The sequence below is a fragment of the Mobula hypostoma genome, chromosome 18 (assembly GCF_963921235.1).
Source record: "Mobula hypostoma chromosome 18, sMobHyp1.1, whole genome shotgun sequence".
Taxonomy (NCBI): Eukaryota; Metazoa; Chordata; class Chondrichthyes; order Myliobatiformes; family Myliobatidae; genus Mobula; species Mobula hypostoma.
Genome location: NC_086114.1, coordinates 36,097,464 through 36,120,583, shown reverse-complemented (window position 1 = coordinate 36,120,583; position 23,120 = coordinate 36,097,464). Strand labels below are relative to the sequence as shown.

Sequence of the window (23,120 nt, the reverse complement as noted above, 5' to 3'; positions counted from 1 at the left end):
TTTTTAACTTTTATTTCTCAGATCTTAGAGGGAAATAGTTGTCATTATGTCATATCCTTTAAGAAGTGGAAAGCTGCCTTTTGAATCCAGCAATGGAAAGGGAAAAACTTTGAAAGAAAAATCGGAAGATATGCCTGTCTGGGCTGAGCGTTTGGAACGTGCGTTGATGGCTCTCGACAACAAAATAGACAATAACACTTCTGAGTTGAAGTCGTTCCGACAGAGTTTTCAGTCTATTGAAGAAAATATTATTTCCTTGAATACTGAGTTTAAAGAATCAAAACGTCAGATTGTGGATATTTCAACCCACTTGGAACAGGTTCAACGTAAAATTGTCAATTTAGAAGTGAAGTCTCGTCGGAATAATATACGAATTATCGAACTCAAAGAAGGTTCTGAGAGTGGGAATTTATTGGACTATTTTGCCAATTTGTTTCAGTCTTTGTTTCCGGATATTCTACCTCAACCTCCTGATATTGAAAGAGCTCATAAAATTTCCATTTCGAATTCTTAGATTTCAGGTAAACCTCAGCCTATTTTGGTCAACTTTCTTCGCTTTAAAGTTAAAAACCAAATCATAAAATGTGCAAGGAAACAGAGAGTTTTTAAATTTAACGGTTCCGAGATCCATTTTTACAAAGACTATCCACAGGAAATTATGGAACAGCAGATCAAATTTGCCCCAGCGATGAAAATTACTTATGCAAAGGGACTTTTTCCATTGCTCCGCTATCCAGCTCGATTAAAATTATTTCCTAAAGATTCTACACCTCATGTGTTTTCGGATCCCCAAGCAGCATTGGACCTTATTAACTCTATCATGAAGTCGGCTGACGCATGAAGGATATTTGGGTTGCTGAATAATTTTATGAAAGAAAACAGGCTTTGAAGAATTTTGATATGCTGAAGATTTCCTTTGATTGACGAACTATTTAAAGAAGAGGTGAACTTCTTGGTTTGACTAATGAATGATAGTTTATATAGACTCTTTCTTATATAGTGAGGAGTGTTTAGAATAGATAATTAGCTTTAGTTTTAAGCTAAAGGAATAATGGTGTCTTTTTTTTACACAGCAAGTGGGATGCGCATGGAATGTACTGCCAGGCTGATTGTCAAGGCAGATACGTAAGGAACATTTACAGACTCTTAGATTAGCATATGGATGAAAAAAAAAATGGAGAACAATGTGGGAGGGCAGGGTTAGATTGATCTTGGAGTAGGTTAAAAGGTCAGTAATTCATCATGGGCTGAAGGGCCTATAATGTGCTGTACTCTTATATGTTCTATGTGCAGATATGGTGGTGTCTTGTTAACTTGCTAACAGTGTCCCAATCATTTAAAAATATAGCCCCGCGGGTGTGTTGCACAAAGCAAAGCATCCATTGATACAAGGAACAAATGCAATTTATAAAAAGCACATTGTTAGAGTACATTTGTGAGAATTTTTCTTGACATATTCGTGAGTAATGGCTGATAAAGTATTTCTGTGGTATGATTAAATTTTTGGTTCAAAGTAGATTTTTTCATTATGAAGAAAGGTATCGTGCTGTTCAAACCAGACCTACGGAGATAAAGAGAGTTAAACAGAGACTTGTTCCCCAGTTTACTTCCTTCTTAACTTCCTATTGCTGACTCGTGACCTTACAATTGTTCCCCAGAACCACTCTAAGCAAGACCAGAGTGGGATTTCACAAGCCTTTTGATCGTGAACAAATACATGATGAAAAGTACATGGTTATGTGTGAAAGAGGTTTGGTTGAATGAATGAGCATTTGGGCTTTACCCTGGCCAACCATCCCTGTCTGATAGGGACACAAGACACTGCAGATGGTGGAGCCTCAAGCAACACACAAAGCTATTCTCATGCCTCCATTCCCTCCAGCATCTTGTGCATTTATCCCAAACTAATTCTCTCCTTAGCTTTGTTCTACAGACTTGCACATTTGCACATAGACTTACACCACAGACACACATGTGCAAAGATTGCAGGTAACTTCCCTGAATGCAGCTGTGTATATGTGTCCATGCACTTACCACTTCCATGAACAACTACTTTCAAAGACTCATCGACATACACATTTACCTGTATACATCCACAGGTTCACATATACACCTGCATATACTGTACCTTCAGGCATGAGCCCATCCAAAAGCACTTGCATGCATATGCACACACATGGTCATCTGGCACACAGGAACATGTGTAGACCTACTGAAATGAGGTCATACCTGCACATGCATACACACACACACACACACACACACACACACGTACCTTTAAAAGGTACCTATATGACGCTACACATTCACAAGTACATTCATTAACTTTACTGCTCATACCACAGATACGGACATTTAGGCATATGCATACATTTAGCTGCGTACATCTGCATCCATACACATTTACCAGGAACACATTACCTGTACACACAAGGTAAGCACACACTTGCAGAGATAACCACAGATACATACATTCACCTGTACACATCCAAAGCCACTTACAAACATACAATTAACTTGCCTACACACACACACACACTTACCTGTACACACCTGCAGCTATACATACCTAATTATGCATAGTTTTAATCACACACTTTTCCTGTGTACACCCACAGGAATATATTAACTTGTATACACCCGCAGATGCATAAATTTTCTTATACCTAGAGCCATACAGGTTTACCTGTTCATACCTGCAGTTACCACACTTACCAGTGCATAGCCACAGATATGCACATGTACACCTACACACCTCTAATTAGGCGTTGCTTAAGCCCAGTGGTGCCGATATAGACCGGTACCACCCAACCTGATGTCTTTCCTGACACCCTTAGGTGTCCTGCATTCAGTGCTGATGGTGGTCCCCTTGACATGGAGAAGCCAACTGCAGTTTGGTGCCCACTCTGATTGAGCAGCTCTGCTCGGTTCTCAAGAGTGACCCTGAGCTTCATCTATCACTTTAATTCTACATCGTCTCCCTCTCTGACCTTTCAACCCTCAATCTCCTACATCGCTCCAATGATACAAAATACAGGCTCAAGGAATGGCCCTTCAGCTCTACAGCCACTGGAATCCAAGATTGAAGTTAATAACTTCAGGCATTCAACTCTACGCTTTCCCTCCTCAGAGAGACTCTTTCAATTTGTTTTCTCTCTCTTCAACTGCATTTCTTACAGAACTATAACCTACTGCAAATTTAGAAATTACAAAGGGGTTATTCTACATTCCCCAATTGTTAGTGTGAGTTACTGAGCAGGTATGTATACTAAGCTAGAGGGTCTGAGTTATAGTTGGCCACACTCAATCTTTATTCCTTGGAGTTTAGGAAAATGAGGGTTGAACTCATAGAAGTGTATTAAATCATGAAGGCACGAAAAAGGTCCAAGAGTTGCGGAATCAAAACTGAGGGAGCACAGAGATACAAGATAAGAGGGAGGACATCTAAAGGAGACCCATGAGAGGCAACTTCTTTATACTGAGGGTAGTGCCTACCTGGAATGAGCTGCCAGAGGAAGTGCTCAAGGTGAGTACAATTGCAGCATTCAAGAGGCATTTGGATAGGCACCTGGAGGGGAAGGGCTTGGAGGGTAATGGGTCAAAAGGGGGAACTTGGAACTAGCAGGGAGGATGCTGTGGTCAGCATGGATCAGATAGGCCATAGGATTTGTTTCTCTGCTGCATTACTCAATTACTCTATGTGCCTGGGGCTGTTGTAAAGTCAAATGGGTGCCTTTTCGATTGTTTAAGGGTAAGTATGTGTGTGTGTATGTGTATACGCACCCTATCACAATCTTTCCCTGCCTCCTCACACTTACTCTAAAACACAGCTTGCAACTTGAACACATTTGTTTTCTCATTTATTGAAGGGTCATTGATCTAAAACATTGACTCTGTTTCTTTCCCCACAGATGCCGTCTGACCTGCTGAGTATTTCCAGTACATCCCAATTTTGTCTCAGATTTCCAGATTCTGCATTCCCCCCTCCCCACCCCCAAAATCTAGCATTGGGTGACTGAAATGGGCACCCAGAATGAACCAGTCTCACTTCAATGAGCACAAAGTTTTCCAGAGGAAAGAAAAATAATCCATAAATTCACACGCCACCTTCAAAAATGTCAATGGTTGGAGGCCCTAACTCAAGAGAAATGTCGGAAGTCTCGATGAACTTGAGCAGATCAGACACTTCTGCCTCCAAGTGATTCACTGTTTGTTCGATATTCTGTAGCAAGACAGGAAAGTAAGAAAGAGTTAATCACAACTCATGCACCATGGTGAGTAAAAGTAAGTGCTTGGATTTATACATTGCCTGTTACATTCTCACCTTATCCCAATGTGACAAAGTCTTGAGAGATTTGATGAGTGGACGTGGAGGATGGTAATTGATGGAGAACCAAGATCTAATCTCCTCTCTTTAAAAACAAAGGGCCATCAATTTCAGAGCAAGGTGATACTTGTTTTTGTCTCCTTCATCCACACACCAGAGGTATTTTTTATGGTATTCAATTAATCTGTCAAACTGCACATTTTTGGGGGGGTATGTGGGAGGAAACTGGAGTAACTGCATGCACCCAAGTTGTCCCAGTTTTCCCCACACAGACAGCACTGGAGATCAGGGTCGAACCCAGGTCACTGGAGTTTTGAAGTGACTTGACCAGTGGTGTCACTGAGCAATCCCTAAGGCAGGAGGGTGACAGATTCTTGATCAGCAAGGTGGTGGGCAAGGACGTGTTGAGGTCAAGCACACCATTGCTGAGTATTGGACCAGACTTTGGTTTAGTTTAGTTTATAACTTATATCTTCTTTTATACAGTCAGTAGCCACTTCAGTACTTCCTCTATTTAATAAAGTGGCCACTGAGTGTATGTTCGTGGTCTTCTGAAGCTGTAGCCCATCTACTTCAAGATTCAACATGTTAAACATTCTGAGATGCTCTTCTGCACATTACTATTGTAATGTGTGGTAACTTTACTATCATTTTCCAGTCAGCTTGAACCAGTCTGCTCTCTGACTTCTCTCATTAACAAGGTGTTTTCACCCACATATCTGCCACTCACTGGTTGTCTTGTTTTTCGCACCATTCTCTGTAAAGTCTAGAGACTGTGTGTGTGTGTGTGAAAATCCCAGGAGATAATCAGTTTCTGAGATACTCAAATCATCCCACCTGGTATCAACAATTATTCCCTGGTCAAAGTCACTTAGATCACATTTCTTCCCTATTGTGATATTTGGTCTGAACAACAACTGAACCTCTTGAGCATGTCTGCATGCTTTTATACATCAAGTTTTTGCCATATAATTGGCTGATTGGATACTTGCATTAATGAGCAGGTGTACAATTGTATTTAATAAAGTGACCACTGATTGTGTCTTTTGTTTGCCAAAGAAATACTTCTGACATAGGGTCAGCATTATGATCTTGGAAATGCAGCAGGAAATCTGTACATAGCAAGATTCCAGTGCCAGCATTTGAAAACAGAAAAGCCCAGAATAGCTGGGATGCATCTGGTTTCCCATAATACCCACCTCTCATTTGGAGAAAGAGCATGGAATTAAAGGAGAACAGGGGCACCCGAAACATTGTGCTACTGTTTGCTTCTTCTCCACACACACCTCCCCCCGCCAGCTATTTCCAAATTTCACCTCCTCTCATGGTCACTTGGTCCATGTCTGGGTCTTCCCTGACATTCAGCAACATTTCACTTCGAGGGATAACTTCCTGACCAAGATAATCTATGGATTTATGAGCTCTTACTGCTCCTTTGACCACTGACCTATCCAATTCACCTCCTGTGACAATTCCATTCCATTCACCCCATTTCCTTATCTCCAATGTTCCTGCTCTGATATTGCCACATTAGTGCTTCTAATATGTCTGTCCTAGTCCATTCCCTTTCCTGCACTTCGGCTCTCAACCGTTTCCCTCCCTCCCAGAATTAAATGCAGTCCCCTCTTGCCCTTATCTTCAACCTCCCCATTTCAATGGTTTACCTGCTAACATCTCAGCAAAAGATCCTGCCAAAGAAACACATCTTCCCAAACTTCCTTCCTTCAGAAACAGCAATTGGGACACACCGGTCCAATCACCCTGTTCTTTGGGATGGTGAGGAATACATGACCTGCATTTATTGTCCATTACTTATCAATGAAGATAGAGTGAACAAACTGCCTGACATTTCCTTATCTGTGACTTGTAGGTGGTGGAGGTGCGGCTCTAGTTGCCGTGTCCTTGTGTGCTGACTGTTCTCCTTCTACATTCTAGAGGTTTTCTGTCAAGAAGGTCTGTGGGAGTTGTTGCAGTGCATTCTGCAGCAGGTACACTGTGGGTGAGGTGCACCATTATGGAGGGAGTACTGTATTCAGAAGGTGGGATGTCATTGCTTTGTAGTAGATGGTGTTGAGATTCTTAGGCAGTATTGGAGCTGCACTCATCCAGGAGAGTATTCCATCATGCTCCTGACATGCTTGGTAAAAAAGTCTTTTAGTGAGCCAAGAGGTGAGTTACTTGCCACAAGTTAGTCAGTTTCTAACCTGCTCTAAGTAACCATTTACATGGATGGACCTGATAAATTGCTGGTCAGTGATGACCTCCACTCTAGGATATTGACAAGGAGTCCTGACAATAGAGATCCCTAATGTAAAGGTTAGGTGGTCAGATTTAATCTTGTTGACATTCATTATCAAACACTTGCGTGATACAAATGTTGCACTCCAGTTATCAGCCCATGGCTTAATATGATCTATATATAACTGTGTGCAAGCACGGGTTGCTTTGTTATCTGTGGAGTTATTCATGGAAATGAACATTGTGCAATTATCAATGATTATCCCAACTTCTGATCTCTGGTACTGAGTTTATTGTTCAAAGTTCAAACTGAGAATGGAGCGAAATCCAGAGTGGGTATTAATTAGTAAGTGCCATTTGACAGCACTGTGAACCTCTCTACTCCTCTTCCCACTCTCCTTGTCCCGTACTTCATGAATATCTGTCATATCTCTAATTTTTCCATGCAGCAGTTGTGGCCCATTTGTTCACCATAGATCCCAACTAATCATCCATTATAAATGACCTTATACATAACCATAGCTGATAAGCTGAAAGGGAATAGTCTTGGTTACCTTTTCTACAACATTCAACCGTGCGTGGAGTGCCTTGTCATATTCACACCAGTTTGTGACATCTTGCTGAAGGTCCAGCACTGAAACAAGTAAAATCAGTGAGTCAGTGAGTCTTCTCTTCCCATTCGTCCTCCTTCTGACACTCACTCTGCCCCCCGCACACATCTGTGTTTATTTGCTGCAGATACACTGTACTTCATGAATCCATTGTGTAGTCATTCTGAATCTCAATAAACTCCACCAACCCTTCAAAGAGTGAAAATGATTGGTGAACTCTTAATGAAAGCTGTCAGTCAAGCTGTAAACCCTACGTGTATGATGCTGGTTGTAACAGCATTGCATTTCCCAACATTAGAGCTGTAGTAATAAAGGGTTAAATATTTATTTCAATTTCATCATCCTGCTCTCCCAACAGGGATCCACCTCATCTATAGCAAGGGAAATGGAATCATCCTTATATCATCACTTTACCAGCAGGAATTAGTAATTATATCATTATAGAAATAAAAATTAAAAAGAGTAGAATTTTAAATAATCTGGACATAATATTTGTTGGCATTTAGAATCAAAGAGGAAGAGAAGCAAAATTCATCACAGGCTGATTAAGAACCAAATCATTTGATAAATTGTGTCAGATTCATGAATATGTAACTGAAGTACACAAAGTCTATAATGAACAATCCAGTCATCTCTCAGTGCGTCACAAGGGCCTTACAGATGTATCTCAAGGAAAAAAATTGCTAAGGTTCAATGTACAATTATTATCAAAGTATGTACAGTATACATTGTACAACCTTGGATTCATCTCCTTACAGGCAAAACAAAGAAACCCACATAAAATCATAAGACCGCCGAACACCCAATGTGCAGAGATACAAAACAAATCGTGTTAACAATAAACACAAGCAAATAGCATTCTGAACTGAAGTCTATAAGACCATAGCCATTCAGCCCATCAAGTGTGCTCTGCCATTCCACAAGAGTCCATTGACAGACCCTTAGTTCAGAGCAGAGCTGAGCTGCAAGCTGAACCAGCCCATCCCTCGCCTCAGGCCCTGACATCGTGTCCTTTTCAATCTGGTCCAGCATTTAAATCGTCATGCAAACTTCTGGGTCAGCCGCTTCGAAACACCCTGGGGCCTGGACCCCACCCCTCCTACTCAGCCCACCACTTAAATCATCCTCTAACGGTAGTGTACTGGTTAGCACAACGCTTTACAGTACAGGCAGCCCAGGTTCAATTCCTGCCGCTGTCTGTAAGGACTTTAAATAGCATTCTGAACTGAAGTCTATAAGACCATAGCCATTCAGCCCATCAAGTGTGCTCTGCCATTCCACAAGAGTCCATTGACAGACCCTTAGTTCAGAGCAGAGCTGAGCTGCAAGCTGAACCAGCCCATCCCTCGCCTCAGGCCCTGACATCGTGTCCTTTTCAATCTGGTCCAGCATTTAAATCGTCATGCAAACTTCTGGGTCAGCCGCTTCGAAACACCCTGGGGCCTGGACCCCACCCCTCCTACTCAGCCCACCACTTAAATCATCCTCTAACGGTAGTGTACTGGTTAGCACAACGCTTTACAGTACAGGCAGCCCAGGTTCAATTCCTGCCGCTGTCTGTAAGGACTTTGTACGTTCTCCCCATGACCATGTGGGTTTCCTCCGGGTGCTCTGGTTTCTTCCCACAGTCCAAAGATGTACTGGTTGGTAGGTTAATTGGTCATTGTAAATTGCCCTGTGATTAGGCTAGGGTTAAATTGGGGGATAGCTGAGCAGTGCGGCGCGAAGGGACTATTCTATCTCAATAAGTCAAAAATAAACTAAATAAATATTGGGTTCAGTCACTTCGGTACATTCTGGGGCTTGGACCCCACCGCCTCAATTTGGCCTGTAATCGACTTTTCCAATTCAACCTGGCACAAAAAATCAATCGAACTGCAGGTCTTCCTTGCTCTCGGCAACGGGCCCTCCACCTCGCCTTGGTTCTGCTGCATCGAACTGCCTCCAAGTCCAAAGGGAAGTTATAGACTATTGTTTGCGATGAGCATTTGACAGAAAAAGAGTCATTAACAATGTATTTAGTTGTTTTCCTTGTTCCGTTAGCCACCAGCCAGAAGTCACTGAGATTCACCAGCGCCATCTAAAACCGGCATCATAAAAGAACATAGAGCATAGAAACAGAGAAAATCAACAGCACATTACAGGCCCTTCGGCCCACAATGTTGTGCCGACCATGTAACCTACTCTAGAAACTGCCTAGAATTTCCCTAGTGCATAGCCCTCTATTTTTCTAAGCTCCATGTACCTATCTCAGAGTCTCTTAAAAGACCTTATTGTATCTGCCTCTACCACCTTTGCTGGCAGTGTATTCCATGCACCCACCACTCTGACATCCCCCTTGTACCTACTTCTAAGCACCTTAAAATGATGCCCCCTTGCATTAGCAATTCCAGCCCTGGGAAAAACTCTCTGGGGAGGACCGCCCCTGTCTGCAAATGGAGTAGCAGTATTTTTGTGCTGCTCTTAGTTTTCTTTCTCTCCCCCCAGTTTAAGCTTTGAATTTAAAATTTTTACTTGCTGCTTCTTGAGGGGGAACAATATATCTATATTTACAAGAAGTGGAAAGAATTTACCTGAACCTAGTGATAAAGGTAATGGGAAAGGAAAGGTGCAAAAGGAAAGATCTGATGAAATGCCATCGTGGGCTGAAGATATCATTCGGACACTGAATTCAATTAAGGATCAGAATGGATCAATTAAAGATCAACTGGAAAAGAATAGTAATGAAATGAAGTCATTTCTGGGAAAACTTAAAGACCTGGAAACTCAAGTTATTTCACATGAAGAGGAATTGAAGATAACTAAGCAAAAGTTGTCTGAAGCTACAACTCGTTTGGAAAGATATCAAAATAAGATTATAGACCTGGAAACTAGGTCTCGACGAAAGAATATATGAAGTGTTGGGCTGCAAGAAGGAGCTGAAGATGGAGATTTAACTGCTTACTTTGGTAAGCTTTTCCACACTTTATTTCCTACCTTTCTATCAAAGCTGCCTGCTATAGAAAGGGCACATAGGGCGTTTATCTCGAAATTGAAGGATTCTAGTAAACCAAGATCTGTTCTGGTCTGCTTTCATCACTTTAAAATTAAAGATCAAATAATGCGACAGGCAAGAAAATAGAGTTTTTAGATTTATGGAATCTGAGCTCCGCTTTTATGAAGATTATCCAAGAGAGATAATGGAACAAAGATCAAAATTTGCCCTGGTAATGAAACAAGCATATGATAAAAAACTTTTTCCGTCTTTGAGGTACCCAACAAGAATTAAAGTTTTTCCTGCTAATTCTCCTCCTCGTACTTTTTTTGATCCAAAAGCTGCACGGGACTTTGTTCAGGCTATACCTGCCGCTGTTGAAGGATCTACTGTATCTGAAAGGCTGTTTGACTATCTGTATATTATTCGCATTTTGGAAAGAAGATTTATGAAGGTCATTTGTATATTTAATTGAGAGACTAATTAAAGAAGACAAGGAGAGTTTTTCATTATTGCATATTGTTGGTTTTCCTTTGGAAAGATTTATGGCTTAAGTATCTCTGTCTAAATGATCTCTGAACATTCTACGACTGAGAGAAGAAGATAAGGGGATTTGTTCCTTTAATACTTGGTTTGTTTCTTTTTTTAATCAGCTAATTGGTAGTTTTTTCCTACTAATGGGGCTTTTTATATATTTTTTCTGTTTTATTATAACATTTTATAATTGAATTTAAAGCTTTTTTAGGGAATTAATATTAAACTTAAAGATGGCGCTGGTTTTTCTCTCTAAGAGATAACATTATTTTGGTTCTTGTTTATTAGTCGATGGAATGTAAATACCTTTTTTTTGCTGAGACTTTTTTTTCACAAGGTCATTCTACTTTTTTACTAACTGGGGGAGGGAAAGAAAACACAGACAGAGCAGTCAGTAGCTTTGAATTCTATCATAGATCGTTTGCCTTTTTTGGGTTTCCGGGTGTGGGTGGGTGGGTTTAGAGTTAGGAGTTTTTTCCCATTGGGTGGTTCCGGAGCATACGTGTTTTTTATCTGGTTGTATTCTTCATCACTGCCATTTTTGATCATCCTGTATTGGCATGTGCTCTGTGCATGTATAAAGTAGAATAAAATTATAGTATGGTATTTAAACGGATTAATATAATAAGTTGGAATGTACGTGGTTAGTATCATCCTATTAAATGAAAAATAGACTTTTAAAATTATTAACCGATTCCAAACTGATATAATTTTTGCTCAAGACACACATATCAGGGCGGGAGATCAAAATAGATTTTTTAGATGGTAGAATGGTTTGCAATTCCACTCTACTTCTCAGAGTAAAACAAAAGGTGTGTCTATTTTTATTAAACCTAATATATTTATTCAAGAGGATATTGAATCAGATTCTAATGGTAGATTTTTAATTGTTAAAGGAACAATCTGTAACAGAAAAGTTGTTTTGGTTAATTTGTATGGTCCTAACTTAGATGATCCTTCTTTTTTTAAAAAGGTATTTGCTTTACTGCCTGATTTAAATGAATATATGCTGATAATGGGTGGGGATTTTAATTGCTGCCTAAATCCTATGATTGATAAGAGCTCAACCAATCAGCGACTTCCAAATCGATCCGCGTCATTTATTAATTCCTTTTTGATTGATTTGTGGAGGTACTGTATCTCCATCCCAATAATAGAGAATGTTCTTTCTTCTCACATGTTTATAAAAAATATTCGAGGATCCATTATAATCGATCCCCGCTTCTTGCCTAGTGTTAAAACTTGCGAATATGACGCTATTGCTATATCTGATCATGCGCCCCTGAGTTTGTCTTTTGAATGTGATGATATCACTCTTGCCCGCCCATCTTGGTGCATGTCTCAGACATTATTGCAAAACTCTGACTTTGTCAGTTTCATTGAAACCCAGATAAAATATTTTTTTCTTTTTAATGATATAGGGGGTATGTCTAAATTAGTTATATGGGATACATTTAAAGCATTTTTACGTGGTCAGATTATTTCTTATTCAGCTAAACTTAAAAAACAAACTAAAGCAGAATTAGGTAGAATTGCAAAACAAATTAAAGATTTAGATAATATCTACACAATTTCCCCCAATACTGATTTATTTAAACAAAGGGTGGAACTTCAATCACAATATAACCTGTTATTAACTCATCCCATTGAAGGATATTTGCTTAAGTTAAAGAACCAATTTTATATGTTTGGAGATAAAAATAATAAACTGCTTGTATCTCAATTAAAAATGGCTGCAGCCAAAAGGCAAATTATGAAAATTCATAGGAGAGATGGTACCTTAGCTGTTTGGAGATAAAAATAATAAACTGCTTGTATCTCAATTAAAAATGGCTGCAGCCAAAAGGCAAATTATGAAAATTCATAGGAGAGATGGTACCTTAGCTCAGGAATATGAAGAAATTAATAAGATTTTTCAAGATTTTTAGGCTGAGCTTTATAAATCTCAATGTCCATTAGATACCACTGAAATGAATGCTTTTTTTACGAAAGATTGTTTTTCCTAAAATCTCGGCTGAGGATCAAAAAACTCTCAATGCTCAAATTACTGAAGCCGAAATTCATGAAGCTATTTTTTCAATGCAATCTGGTAAATCCCCAGGACTTGATGGCTATCCTGTAGAATTTTATAAAAAATTTGGAAAGTTGCTTTCTCCATATATGTTGGAAATGTTTTAGGATTCTTTTGTGAAAGGTGACTTACCCTCTACTTTTGATGAGGCTTCTATTTCTTTAATTCTTAAAAAAGATAAAGATCCTACTGACTGTGCTTCATTTAGACCTATTTCATTACTGAATGTCGACGCGAAGATTTTGTCAAAGATAATGGCCAATCAGTTGGAGAATATTTTGGGTAAAATTATTTTTAAAGATCAAACGGGCTTTATAAAGGGTCGCTATTCTTTTTCAAATGTTCGGAGACTATTTAACATTATATATTCGTCCTCTTTTAAAACTCCGCAATGTGTTGTATCTTTGAATACTGAAAAAGCGTTCGACCAAGTCGAATGGAAATATTTATTCAATGTTTTAGAGAAATTTGGCTTTGATGCTAATTTTAATAATTGGATTAAAATGATATATAAAGCCCCTATTGCCACTGTTGTCACTAACAATTGTAGGTCTTTTTTTCAGCTTTCACAGGGGACAAGGCAAGGCTGTCCATTAAGTCCTTTGTTTAATTTAATATTAGAACTCCTTGCTATTGCTCTTCGTGAGGCTAAAAAATCCATGGGATTTTTGTGAAAGAGAGCGTGCATAAGGTCTCTCTTTGCACTGATGATTTATTGGTTTATATATCTAACCTTGACGAATCCATTCCTGCCCTGTTAAAATTATTTAATGAATTTGGAGGTTTTTCAGGATATAAAATAAATTTTAGTAAAAGTGAATCATTTCTTTTAAATGATTCTGTCTCTATATATGATAATACTCCTTTTAAAATTACAGACTCTTTTGATATCTAGGTATTATAATCACTAAAAAATATAAGGATCTTTATAAAGCCAATTTGTTCCCTTAGTAGACTCTATGAAGTATTTATTTAGTAGATGGAGTCCACTTACATTTTCACTTGTTGGTCATATTCATACAGTTAAAATGATGATTTTACTGAAATTTTTATATTTATTTCAGAATATTCCTGTTTTATTGACTAGGAAGTTTTTTGATCGGATTGATTCTATTATTTTAACTTTTATTTGGAATAATAAAAGACCAAGAATTAGTAAATGTCATTTACAAAAATTGAAAAAGGATGGAGGTCTTGCTTTGCCTAATCTAAGAATGTATTATTGGGCTATTAATGTGTGATATATGTCTTTTTGGTTATACTGGGTTGATAAGAGTGATCAGCCAATTTGGGTCGACCTGGAACTGAAAGTTGTGAAACAGTTTTATTTAACTTTGTTATTGGGAGCTCCTTTACCTATGCAATTAGTTAAAGTTGTTAATTTAAACCTATATGCTGTGAGTAAGTTTTCTTAACAAATTTGGCTCCAATTCTGCAATTTTTTTAATCTTAAAAAATTTAAACTTTGTAGTTTAATTTACCGAAATTACTTTTTTAAGCCTTCTTTGAGTGATCCAATTTTTTTACTTTGGAAAAATAAAGGTATTAATTCTTTTTTGGATTTATTTAAAGAAGATAGATTGATGTCTTTTGAACAATTAATTGATAAATATTCTCTTTCATACTCACACTTTCTGCAATACCTTCAAGTTAGACATTTTTTACAAAAATATTTAAGTAATTTTCCTTACATATTGGCAGCTGACCTGTTAGATACTATTATGAGTATGAATCCTTTGATTAAGGGTTCTATTGGAAGAATTTATAATTTATTATTACAATGGGATAAGCGTCCTTTATCTAAGATTAAACAGGATTGGGAAAAGGAACTTAATTTGACTTTTATGACGGAGGATTGGATGCGGATATTGAAGTTGGTTAACTCTTCTTCAATTTGTGCTAGCCATTCATTGATTCAATTTAAAATTGTACATCATTATCATTTGACAAAGGAGAGACTTCCTAAAATCTTTTCTAATGTTGATAGTCATTATGATAGATGTTAAACTGAGATAGCTACACTAACACATATGTTTTGGTCTTGTTCTATATTAGAACAGTTCTGGAAGTCGTTTTTTTCAACAATTTCTAAAGCACTTAAAATTAATTTACAACCTAATAAATTAACTGTGCTTTTTGGAATAATTCCTCAAAGTATTCATGGTATTTCTGTGTCTGACCAACATGTTATTGCATTTGTTACATTGATAGCTAGGAGGGCCATTTTGTTGAAGTGGAAGGATACATCAGCTCCCACTTGGTCACAATGGTTCTCTCAAATGATGCTATGTCTTAGTTTGGAGAAAATTAGAAGTAGAACCTTTGAACCTTTATTTGATTTTGAGAAAAGATGGGGCTCATTTGCTTGTTATTATCATTTGAGTTAATTGATATAATTTTTCCATGATCTAATTGTAAATTTTTTAGTATATTTTCTTTTCTTGCTGGCGGTTTGATGTTTATTTTTAGAAGCTTTTTGTATGACGCATGGCTGCGGGGTTGTACGCCTAATGGGTTCTTTTTTTTTCTCACTTTCCTGCTTAGTAGGTTTTTTTTGTTACCACAATTTTTTTTCAATCTTTAAGATAATGTCTTTTTTGAGACATTGTAAGTGTTGTTACTTTAATGTACTCATGTTATTTTTCCTGTATAATATAACAATAAAAAGATTTGAAAAGAAAGGAAAAACCCTCTGGCTATCCACACAATCATTGCCTTTCATCATCTTATACACCATCTTGTAAAGGGTGAAACTACCAAGTTTACTGAATCACCAATCACCGAACTCTCAGTAAATCACACAAGTAAAATTTGGCAGATACTGGAAATCTGAAATAAACGCAGAAAAAACTGGAAATACTCAGTGCGTTGAACAGTGTCAATGGGCTTGGAATAGAGGTAATGTTTTTGGTCAATGGAGCTTTCACCAGTAGGGTCCTGTTTTTATCACAATGTGTTAGATTAAAAATGACATGAGTGGGGTGGTGCTGCAGCTCTACAGTGTTTACTGCAGATCACCAAGAGAACAAATCATCCATATAGAATGACTAAGCCATTTCCAGCAGCAAATCAGGTTCCTGACTGTGACTTTTCTTCTGAGTACAAGGCATTGCAAACATTTAGCATTAGCATGTTTAGGTTCAATACATGTTAAGAAACAATCTACCAAACACCCTAATTTGGATGATTACATGGGATATAGAGAAACCTTCAAGACCTACACATGGTTAAATTGAATGTGAGGCTGATGTTCTGCATCTGACTTTTCAGAAATATTTTGATAAAATACTTCATAGTAGTATTTTTAGCACCAGAGACTTGGGTTCAATCCTGACCTCCAGGGTTGTCTTTGTGCCGTTTGCGTATTCTCTCAGCACAGATTCCAATGATAAATGGATGTGGAAACCATAGAAAGGGTGCAGAGGAGATTTATAAGGCTGTTGCCTGGATTTGGGAGCATGCCTTATGAGAGTAAGTTGAGTGAATTTGGCCTTTTCTCCTTGGAGTGACGGAGGATGAGAGGTGACCTGATAGAGGTGTACAAAGTAATGAGAGGCATTGATCGTGTGGATAGTCAGAGGCTTTTTACCAGGGCTGAAAGGGCATAGTTTTAAGGTGCTTGGAAGTAGGTAAAGAGAAGATGTCAGGGGTAAGTTTTTTATGCAGAGAGTGGTGCCAGCAGTGGTGGTGGAGGCGGAAATGATGGGGTCTTTTAAGAGACTCCTGGATAGGTACATGGAGCTTAGAAAAATAGAGGGCTATGGGTAAGCCTAGTAGTTCTAAGGTAAGGACATGTTCGGCACAGCTTTGTGGGCCGAAGGGCCTGTATTGCACTGTAGCTTTTCTATGTTTCTAAATGGTTTTGAAGGTTAATTGACCACTGTTCTGTAGATGAGCAAGCAGATTGGAGCTGGTGGGGGAGAACTGAAAATGGGATTAATGTAGGACTAGTGTATGTGAGTGTTTGATGGTTAATGTGGACTTGGTGGGCTGTAAGCCTGTTTAGTATTTTATATCTCTCTGGCACTCTATGACCCTTTGAAATAAGGTGAAATGACTCAAGCACTTGCCATCATTACCTCCATTCACAGGCTGAGCAACTCAACCCAAATGAATGGGGTCACTGCATGTGGGCGTCTTCACCCTCTCAGTGGTCCACCACTACGCTCAGTCTGAGCCTCGCTGCAGAGTGACAGAGAGAAGCATCAACTTCCACACCTGTCCGGCATGGTGCTGAAATCCAAGAAATGTGGAGGCCAAAAGGGCAGATGGCAGGCAGATCACCGCAGAATCTCAGGCTTTCATTCGACTTGAAGTTGCCCAGCGTAAGTAGTGAAAAATCGTGCAGGACATTGTAAAATAGCACGTGGGTCACACTGCAACAAAATGTTGTCACAAAACAAGTTTTACATCTTATAGGACCACAAATTTGTCATAGGATTTGGAGGCTTGTGTGTCTCAATGACCCGGAGTGCTATTTTGGCTGGAGTCAGGACTTTATACTTTGGCACTTGGTAGGGTCACTCGTGCCAAACAGGTGAAAGGGTAGAGGACTGACTAAGGGTGGTCTACCGGTTCTCCAGGTTCAGGGATTCAGCACGGAGCTAACAACCATGACAGGTAAAACAAAATTGTTAATGAAACAGCAATGAAGAATCCTTCTACATTTGAGTGTGATGGTATTCCTGAGTCTCCACCCAGGACTTGCATGACTGACAGTAGTGAAAACTGAGAGGAAACTACTGACACAATGAAGGAAGCCCTGAGCAGCACCCAAGATGGAGGACCTCTATTGATGTCCAAAATGTCAGCAGCATAACAGGCAGACAATAGTAAGACATTGAATTTACTTTATTTCATACATCCTTCACATACATGAATAAATATCATTACATTACATCTCCATCTGAATGTGCAATTTACAGTAATTTGTAATAAATAGTATGTACAACAGTCAATAGAGCATAGAAATACAATTGTATCAGCATGAATTAATCAGTCTGACTGGTGGAAGAAGCTGTCCCAGAGCCTGTTGGTTCTGGCTTTAATACTGCAGTACTGTTTCCCAGATGGTAGCAGCTGGAACAGTTTGTGGTTGGGGTGACTCAGGTCCCCAATGGTCCTTCAGGCCCTTTTCACACACCTGTCTCTGTAAATGTCCCGAATAGTGGGAAGTTCACATCTACAGATGCGCTGGGCTGTCTGCACCACCCTCTGCAGAGTCCTGCGATTAAGGGAGGTACAGTTCCCAGTGATGAAGCCAGTCAGGATGCTCTCAATTGTGCCCCTGTAGAAAGTTCTTAGGATTTGGGGACTCATGCTAAACGTCTTCAACCATATGAGATGAAAGAGGTTCAGTTGTGCTTCTTTCATGACACAGCCGGTATGTACAGACCACGTGAGATTCTCAGTGATGTGTATGGTGAGCAACTTAAAGCTGTTCACCGTCTCAATCCCAGATCCATTGATGTCAATAGGGGTTAGCTTGTCTCCGTTCCTCCTGTAGTCCACAACCAGCTCCTTTCTTTTTTGCGACATTGAGGGAGAGGTTGTTTTCTTGACACCAGTGTGATGACTTCTTCTCTGTAGGCTGCCTCGTTATCATTTGAGATTAGGCCAATACCAATGTAGTACTTAATTAGCAGATTGGAGCTGTGGGTGGCAACACAGTCATGGGTATACAGAGAGTAAAGGAGGGGGCTTAGTACACAGCCCTGAGGGGCACCTGTGTTGAGGGTCAGAGGGGCAGAAGTGAGGGAGCCCACTCTTACTACCTGCCGGTGATCTGACAGGAAGTCCAGGATCCATCTGCACAAGGCAGGGTTAAGGCTGAGGTCTCTGAGCCTGGAGGGAATTACTGTGTTGAATGCTGAACTGTAGTCCAAGAACAGCATTCTCACATAAGCATCCTTCTTCTCCAGATGTGTAAGGATGGTATGTATAGCAGTGGCTATTGCAACATCTGTCGATCGGCTGTGTTGATAGGCGAATTGTAGGGGGTCTAGTGTGGGTGGTAGCAAGCTGCAGATGTAGTGCTGTAGATGCAGACAGTGATAATAATCCTGATTTTGAATTAGACATTGGCTTCATGCTATGATTTTCAGATTGTGAGGAGGACCACCCTTTAAACTCTGAATTTCTTTTACAACATCCAGCCTGTTCCCATCTCACAATTCAGGGCAAATGCAACCAGCAATTTGAGATTTACCACTGACTGTGAGAGTATTCACTTCTGCATTTGCTCTCAGGATTTACTGGATATTTAATTCCAGGAGATTCCCTAATAATCTTGGATGATTAGCTGCACTAAACTCCTCCATGAAATTTAAGGACCAGAGTGATCTAGTTTGGTTCTGGACACCTGAAATGGGTCAGAAAGAAATTTCCTTGATCTTTCTAATCCCCCGATTTAGCAAGCAGTTTTATACTTTTGCTCTGCCTCTGACAGGAGGTTCTGGTTTTGGGTCAAGGTGGAAAATATTTATTGTGATGGAAAGAATATGATTTCTGTGTGGATCTGACTGGAGGAGTCTTTGCCTGAGGTCTCTATTCTGACTGGAGGAGTCTTTGCCTGAGGTCTCCATTCTGACTGGAGGAGTCTTTGTCTATTCTTATGTTGATGGTGAATGATGATGTTCATGGGCCCCAATAAAGAAAGTCTGTATTCCAAAATGGGGAAGGAACATTCAGAGAAGAGTTGGACTATTGGAAGTGGAAACTATGCTGACAATCACTTAGCAAAGCAACTAAAAAAAAACACACATTTATGTTATTTCCTGATTTTTTAAAGATCTTTTTGGCCTCTGCTTAGTTTTTGGGCAGTCCTTGGGTAAATCGCTGGACAAGGAGTGAACTTGGGAAGTCCTAGTTTGGATCTTAACTCTTTTAACAAACTACCTTTAGACACGCTTAGAAAATGTCTGATGAAGAATCATTATCTGTCTAGATGCTAACTTAATTCCTGAGGGTGTTGAACACTCTTTCATTTTTGTTCAGATTTCCAACAACCAATGCATTTTTCTTTCAGCGAATTTCCTCACTCAGAGGGTGGTCCCTATGTGGAACAAGCTACCAGAGGAAGTGGTTGAGGCATTTACAATAGCAACATTCAAAAGTCACTTGGACAGGAACATGGACGGGAAAGATTTAGCAGGATATGGGCCAAAGATAAGCAAAATAGTAGTAGCTTTAATAGGCATCTCGATCAGCATGGTTAAATTGGGTCGAAGGAACTGTCTCCATGTTGCAAGACTTTAAACAAGGCAGACGAGAGTCTGTGATGAAGCGATTGCTTTGTCATCAAAGAGTGTTAGAGCAGTGAAACTGGCTCTTCGGCCCATCACGACCATGCCGACCAATGAACTAAGTACGCAGTCACCCTTGCGATCTCCAGATTTGGGATAATTTACTGGAAAACAGGTCAAGAGTTTCACAACAGTGCATCAGGTTTAACGCCAGAGGGCTCTGTTCGCCAACGTCAAGCCAGGGAGGTGGGAAAGGCAATTAAAAGCAGTGGATTGTCCACCAGATCACAATAGGCGTCCTCAAAATACAAACGGCAGAGCTGGCACGCGTATCTGATTGACCATAAAATGTTTTATATTGAGGCGATGGCCTCCGTTGGTCAGAGTTGGCCATGGATATTGTGTCCTAGCTGTCTAGATACGCAAGCCTGGGCAGCACAATGCGGAGAGCAAGCAAAACACCCCCGCATCTGATGAAGGTAAAGGAACGGCAGAGACCGATAGATACAGTCTGGTACCAGCAGCGTCGTAGCAGTTGCTGGCCAGCACTGACCTAAGCGTTGGACTGCCTCAGGGGCTCCAGCTCCGGATTTTTCCCTCGGGGTTTACTCCCGAAGCCTTCCCCATGAGTTGCTACCCCCACAAAGCAGCGGAGGTTTGAGGTCAAAGGTTTCATTCTCCTAGATGAGCTCCTAATCACGGCTGACGAGCCCCATCTGCCCGAAACGACTGGTTTTAAGGCATCAGTAACCCGTCTTTGCCCCTTCTCTCAGTAGAACGGTTCTGCCAGGATTGGTAGCTAAGCCACACGTGAAAGCCAGGAGCTGCACTTGATTGTCAGAGGCTATTTGAGGCTTCATTGGGAGCACTTAATAGGTGGTGGGAGCTTGTCGCCATTACTACCCCAGCTATAACAATCTTAAGGAACATATTAATGTTACGGAAAAAATGTAACACGGCTTTGCGAACGTCCTGGTGGTAGAAAATAATAGATATGTACTGTATTGCAATGAAATGATAATTTAAAAATTGTGGACGATTTTGCAATCAGCATTAAACGCTGAAAAATAACCCCAGAAGTAGGAAAAATAAAAATTGACTTTCGCCACCAGTAGGTGCGGCAGAGAAACCAGCACAATATTCAGTCCAGTCACAGGGCTTCATTTCTGTCCTGGGCAGTTCTGAACCCAGAGGAATCCAACACTTTAAGAGACCTGGAATCTACCTCTCATTAAATTGGCGAATCTCTGTTAACCATCAGTCACCCCAGGTAGAGTGAGGTTAGATGATTGGGAGAGAGTGTGTGGCGGTTTATTATCTTCCACCACCCCGCCCCTGTCTCATTCCCCTCTCCATAGGTCTGCTTCCTTCCCCCTTGGGATTTCTTTTTCCTCTTCCAACCGGATCCCCTCTAGTCCCCTGTACCTTCAGTCTCAGAATTCCAGATATCAATCCCTTTCTCCTCTTCTTTATCCTGACTGCATTAGGCTCTCGCTAACCGAAAATTTCTTTTCTTCACCTAAAATATCTCCTCGCCAAAATTGGAATAAGTTATAACTGGAATAAATAAACGACGAAAAACTCCGAAACACCCGGAGAATCCTCAAAGCGAAACGGCGGCACACCTACCGGCCCGCGTCCGTCCAAACATCAGCAATATCCCAGCTACAGCCCACACGGCGCGCATTTTGTGACGTTAACGGCGATTTAGGGTTCCGTCGACCTGTCACTTGCTCCAGAATCCGAGAGAACGGAGCTGGCAGGAAGAGAGAGAGATTTACACTGAATATTTTCTTGATTCCTGCTCCAAACTGCGCCCTTCCTTTTAAATTGCGAGCTCTGGTGGTGCAAGTCACTAACCACTCCCTCTGTGGCTTTATTCACTCCTCGGGTTTTATTTTGATTGTAACAGGACTGGAAACTTCTGATAGTAACTCAGTGTTCAGTAATGAATGCTCATTTGCACTCGAGGGAACTCGCCAATCCAACGGCGCTGCTTGTGATGAATTAGAGCGTCTCTCTTGGCAACCTCAGCCCTGGATATTTTTGCCCGAGGAATGCCATAAGATCCTGAGATCGGAGTTGGGAGATTAAAAGAATATTTTTACTTAAGTTGTTCCTAATATGAAATTTGCGCTGAAAGTATTACGAGAGTGCTGCACTGTCGGAGGCGCCTATAGAGACGGAAAGACGAACTTTAGCAATGCCCCAGAAACACCTGGGACGTTTCTCCACTATCCTGGCACGTTCAGGCAATATCAACAAGCACGTTACATTTGCTCGTCTTCCTCCCTCCCCACCGCCCCCCCCACCCCGCCTCCACTCCTGGCAGAGGGGATCAAAAACTAGAGGGCATAGATTTTAGGTGAGAGAGGGGAGAGATTTTAAAGACACTCAAGGAGTGTTGCTTTGACCCCAGCATCTGCAGAGTACTTTGTGTTTACCGATCTTGGGAGACCTTGTGCAGAACACCCTGAAGGTTAACTTGGTGGTGAGGAAGGCAAATGCAATGTTAGTATTCATTTCAAGAGGTCTAGAATACAAGAGCAAGGATGTGATGCTGAGGCTTTATAAGGCACTGGTGAGGCCTCACCTTGGGTATTGTGAACAGTTTTGGGCCCCTCATCTTAGAAAGGATGCGCTGGCATTGGAGAAGGTGCAGAGGAGGTTCACAAGGATGATTCCTGGATTGAAAGGGTTATCATACAAGGAACGTTTGATGGCTCTGGGTCTGTACTCACTGGAATTCAGAAGGATGAGGGGGATCTCAATGAAACCTTTCAAATGTTGAGAGGCCTAGAAAGAGTGGATGGTGGGGGAGTCTAGGACAGGAGGACACAGCCTCAGGATAGAGGGGCGCCCTTTCAAAACAGAGATGTGGAGAAATTTCTTTAGCCAAAGGGTGGTGAATTTGTGGAATTTGTTGCCAAATGCAGCTGTGGAGGCCAGGTCATTGGGTGTATTTAAGGCAGAGATTGATAGGTTCTTGATTGGACATAGCATCTAAGGTTATGGGGAGATGGCCAGGAACTGGGGTTGAGGAGGAGATAGAAAAAAGGATCAGCCATGATTGAATGGTGGAGCAGACTCGATAGACCAGATGGCCCAATTCTGCTCCTAC

General features: G+C 40.5%; 1 protein-coding gene and 1 long non-coding RNA gene across 2 annotated transcripts in view; one reads left to right on the top strand and one right to left on the bottom strand.

Annotated features, from left to right (window-relative positions):
* The window catches only part of LOC134358472 (uncharacterized), a 30,733-nt gene extending 26,637 nt beyond the window's left edge, over window positions 1-4,096 (top strand). The window contains exon 3 of the long non-coding RNA XR_010020878.1: window positions 3,912-4,096. This is a non-coding gene — a long non-coding RNA (uncharacterized LOC134358472). The remainder of the gene's footprint in view (window positions 1-3,911) is intronic.
* LOC134358471 (placenta-specific protein 9-like) lies at window positions 1,387-21,886 on the bottom strand. The gene is made up of 4 exons (XM_063070716.1): window positions 21,629-21,886; window positions 7,120-7,199; window positions 4,108-4,222; window positions 1,387-1,561 (listed from the first exon to the last, which is right to left on the bottom strand). Exons 1-4 carry the CDS (start codon window positions 21,684-21,686, stop codon window positions 1,551-1,553), a joined length of 264 nt encoding a protein of 87 aa, XP_062926786.1. The 5' UTR covers window positions 21,687-21,886; the 3' UTR covers window positions 1,387-1,550.
* Window positions 21,887-23,120: the final 1,234 nt, after the last annotated feature.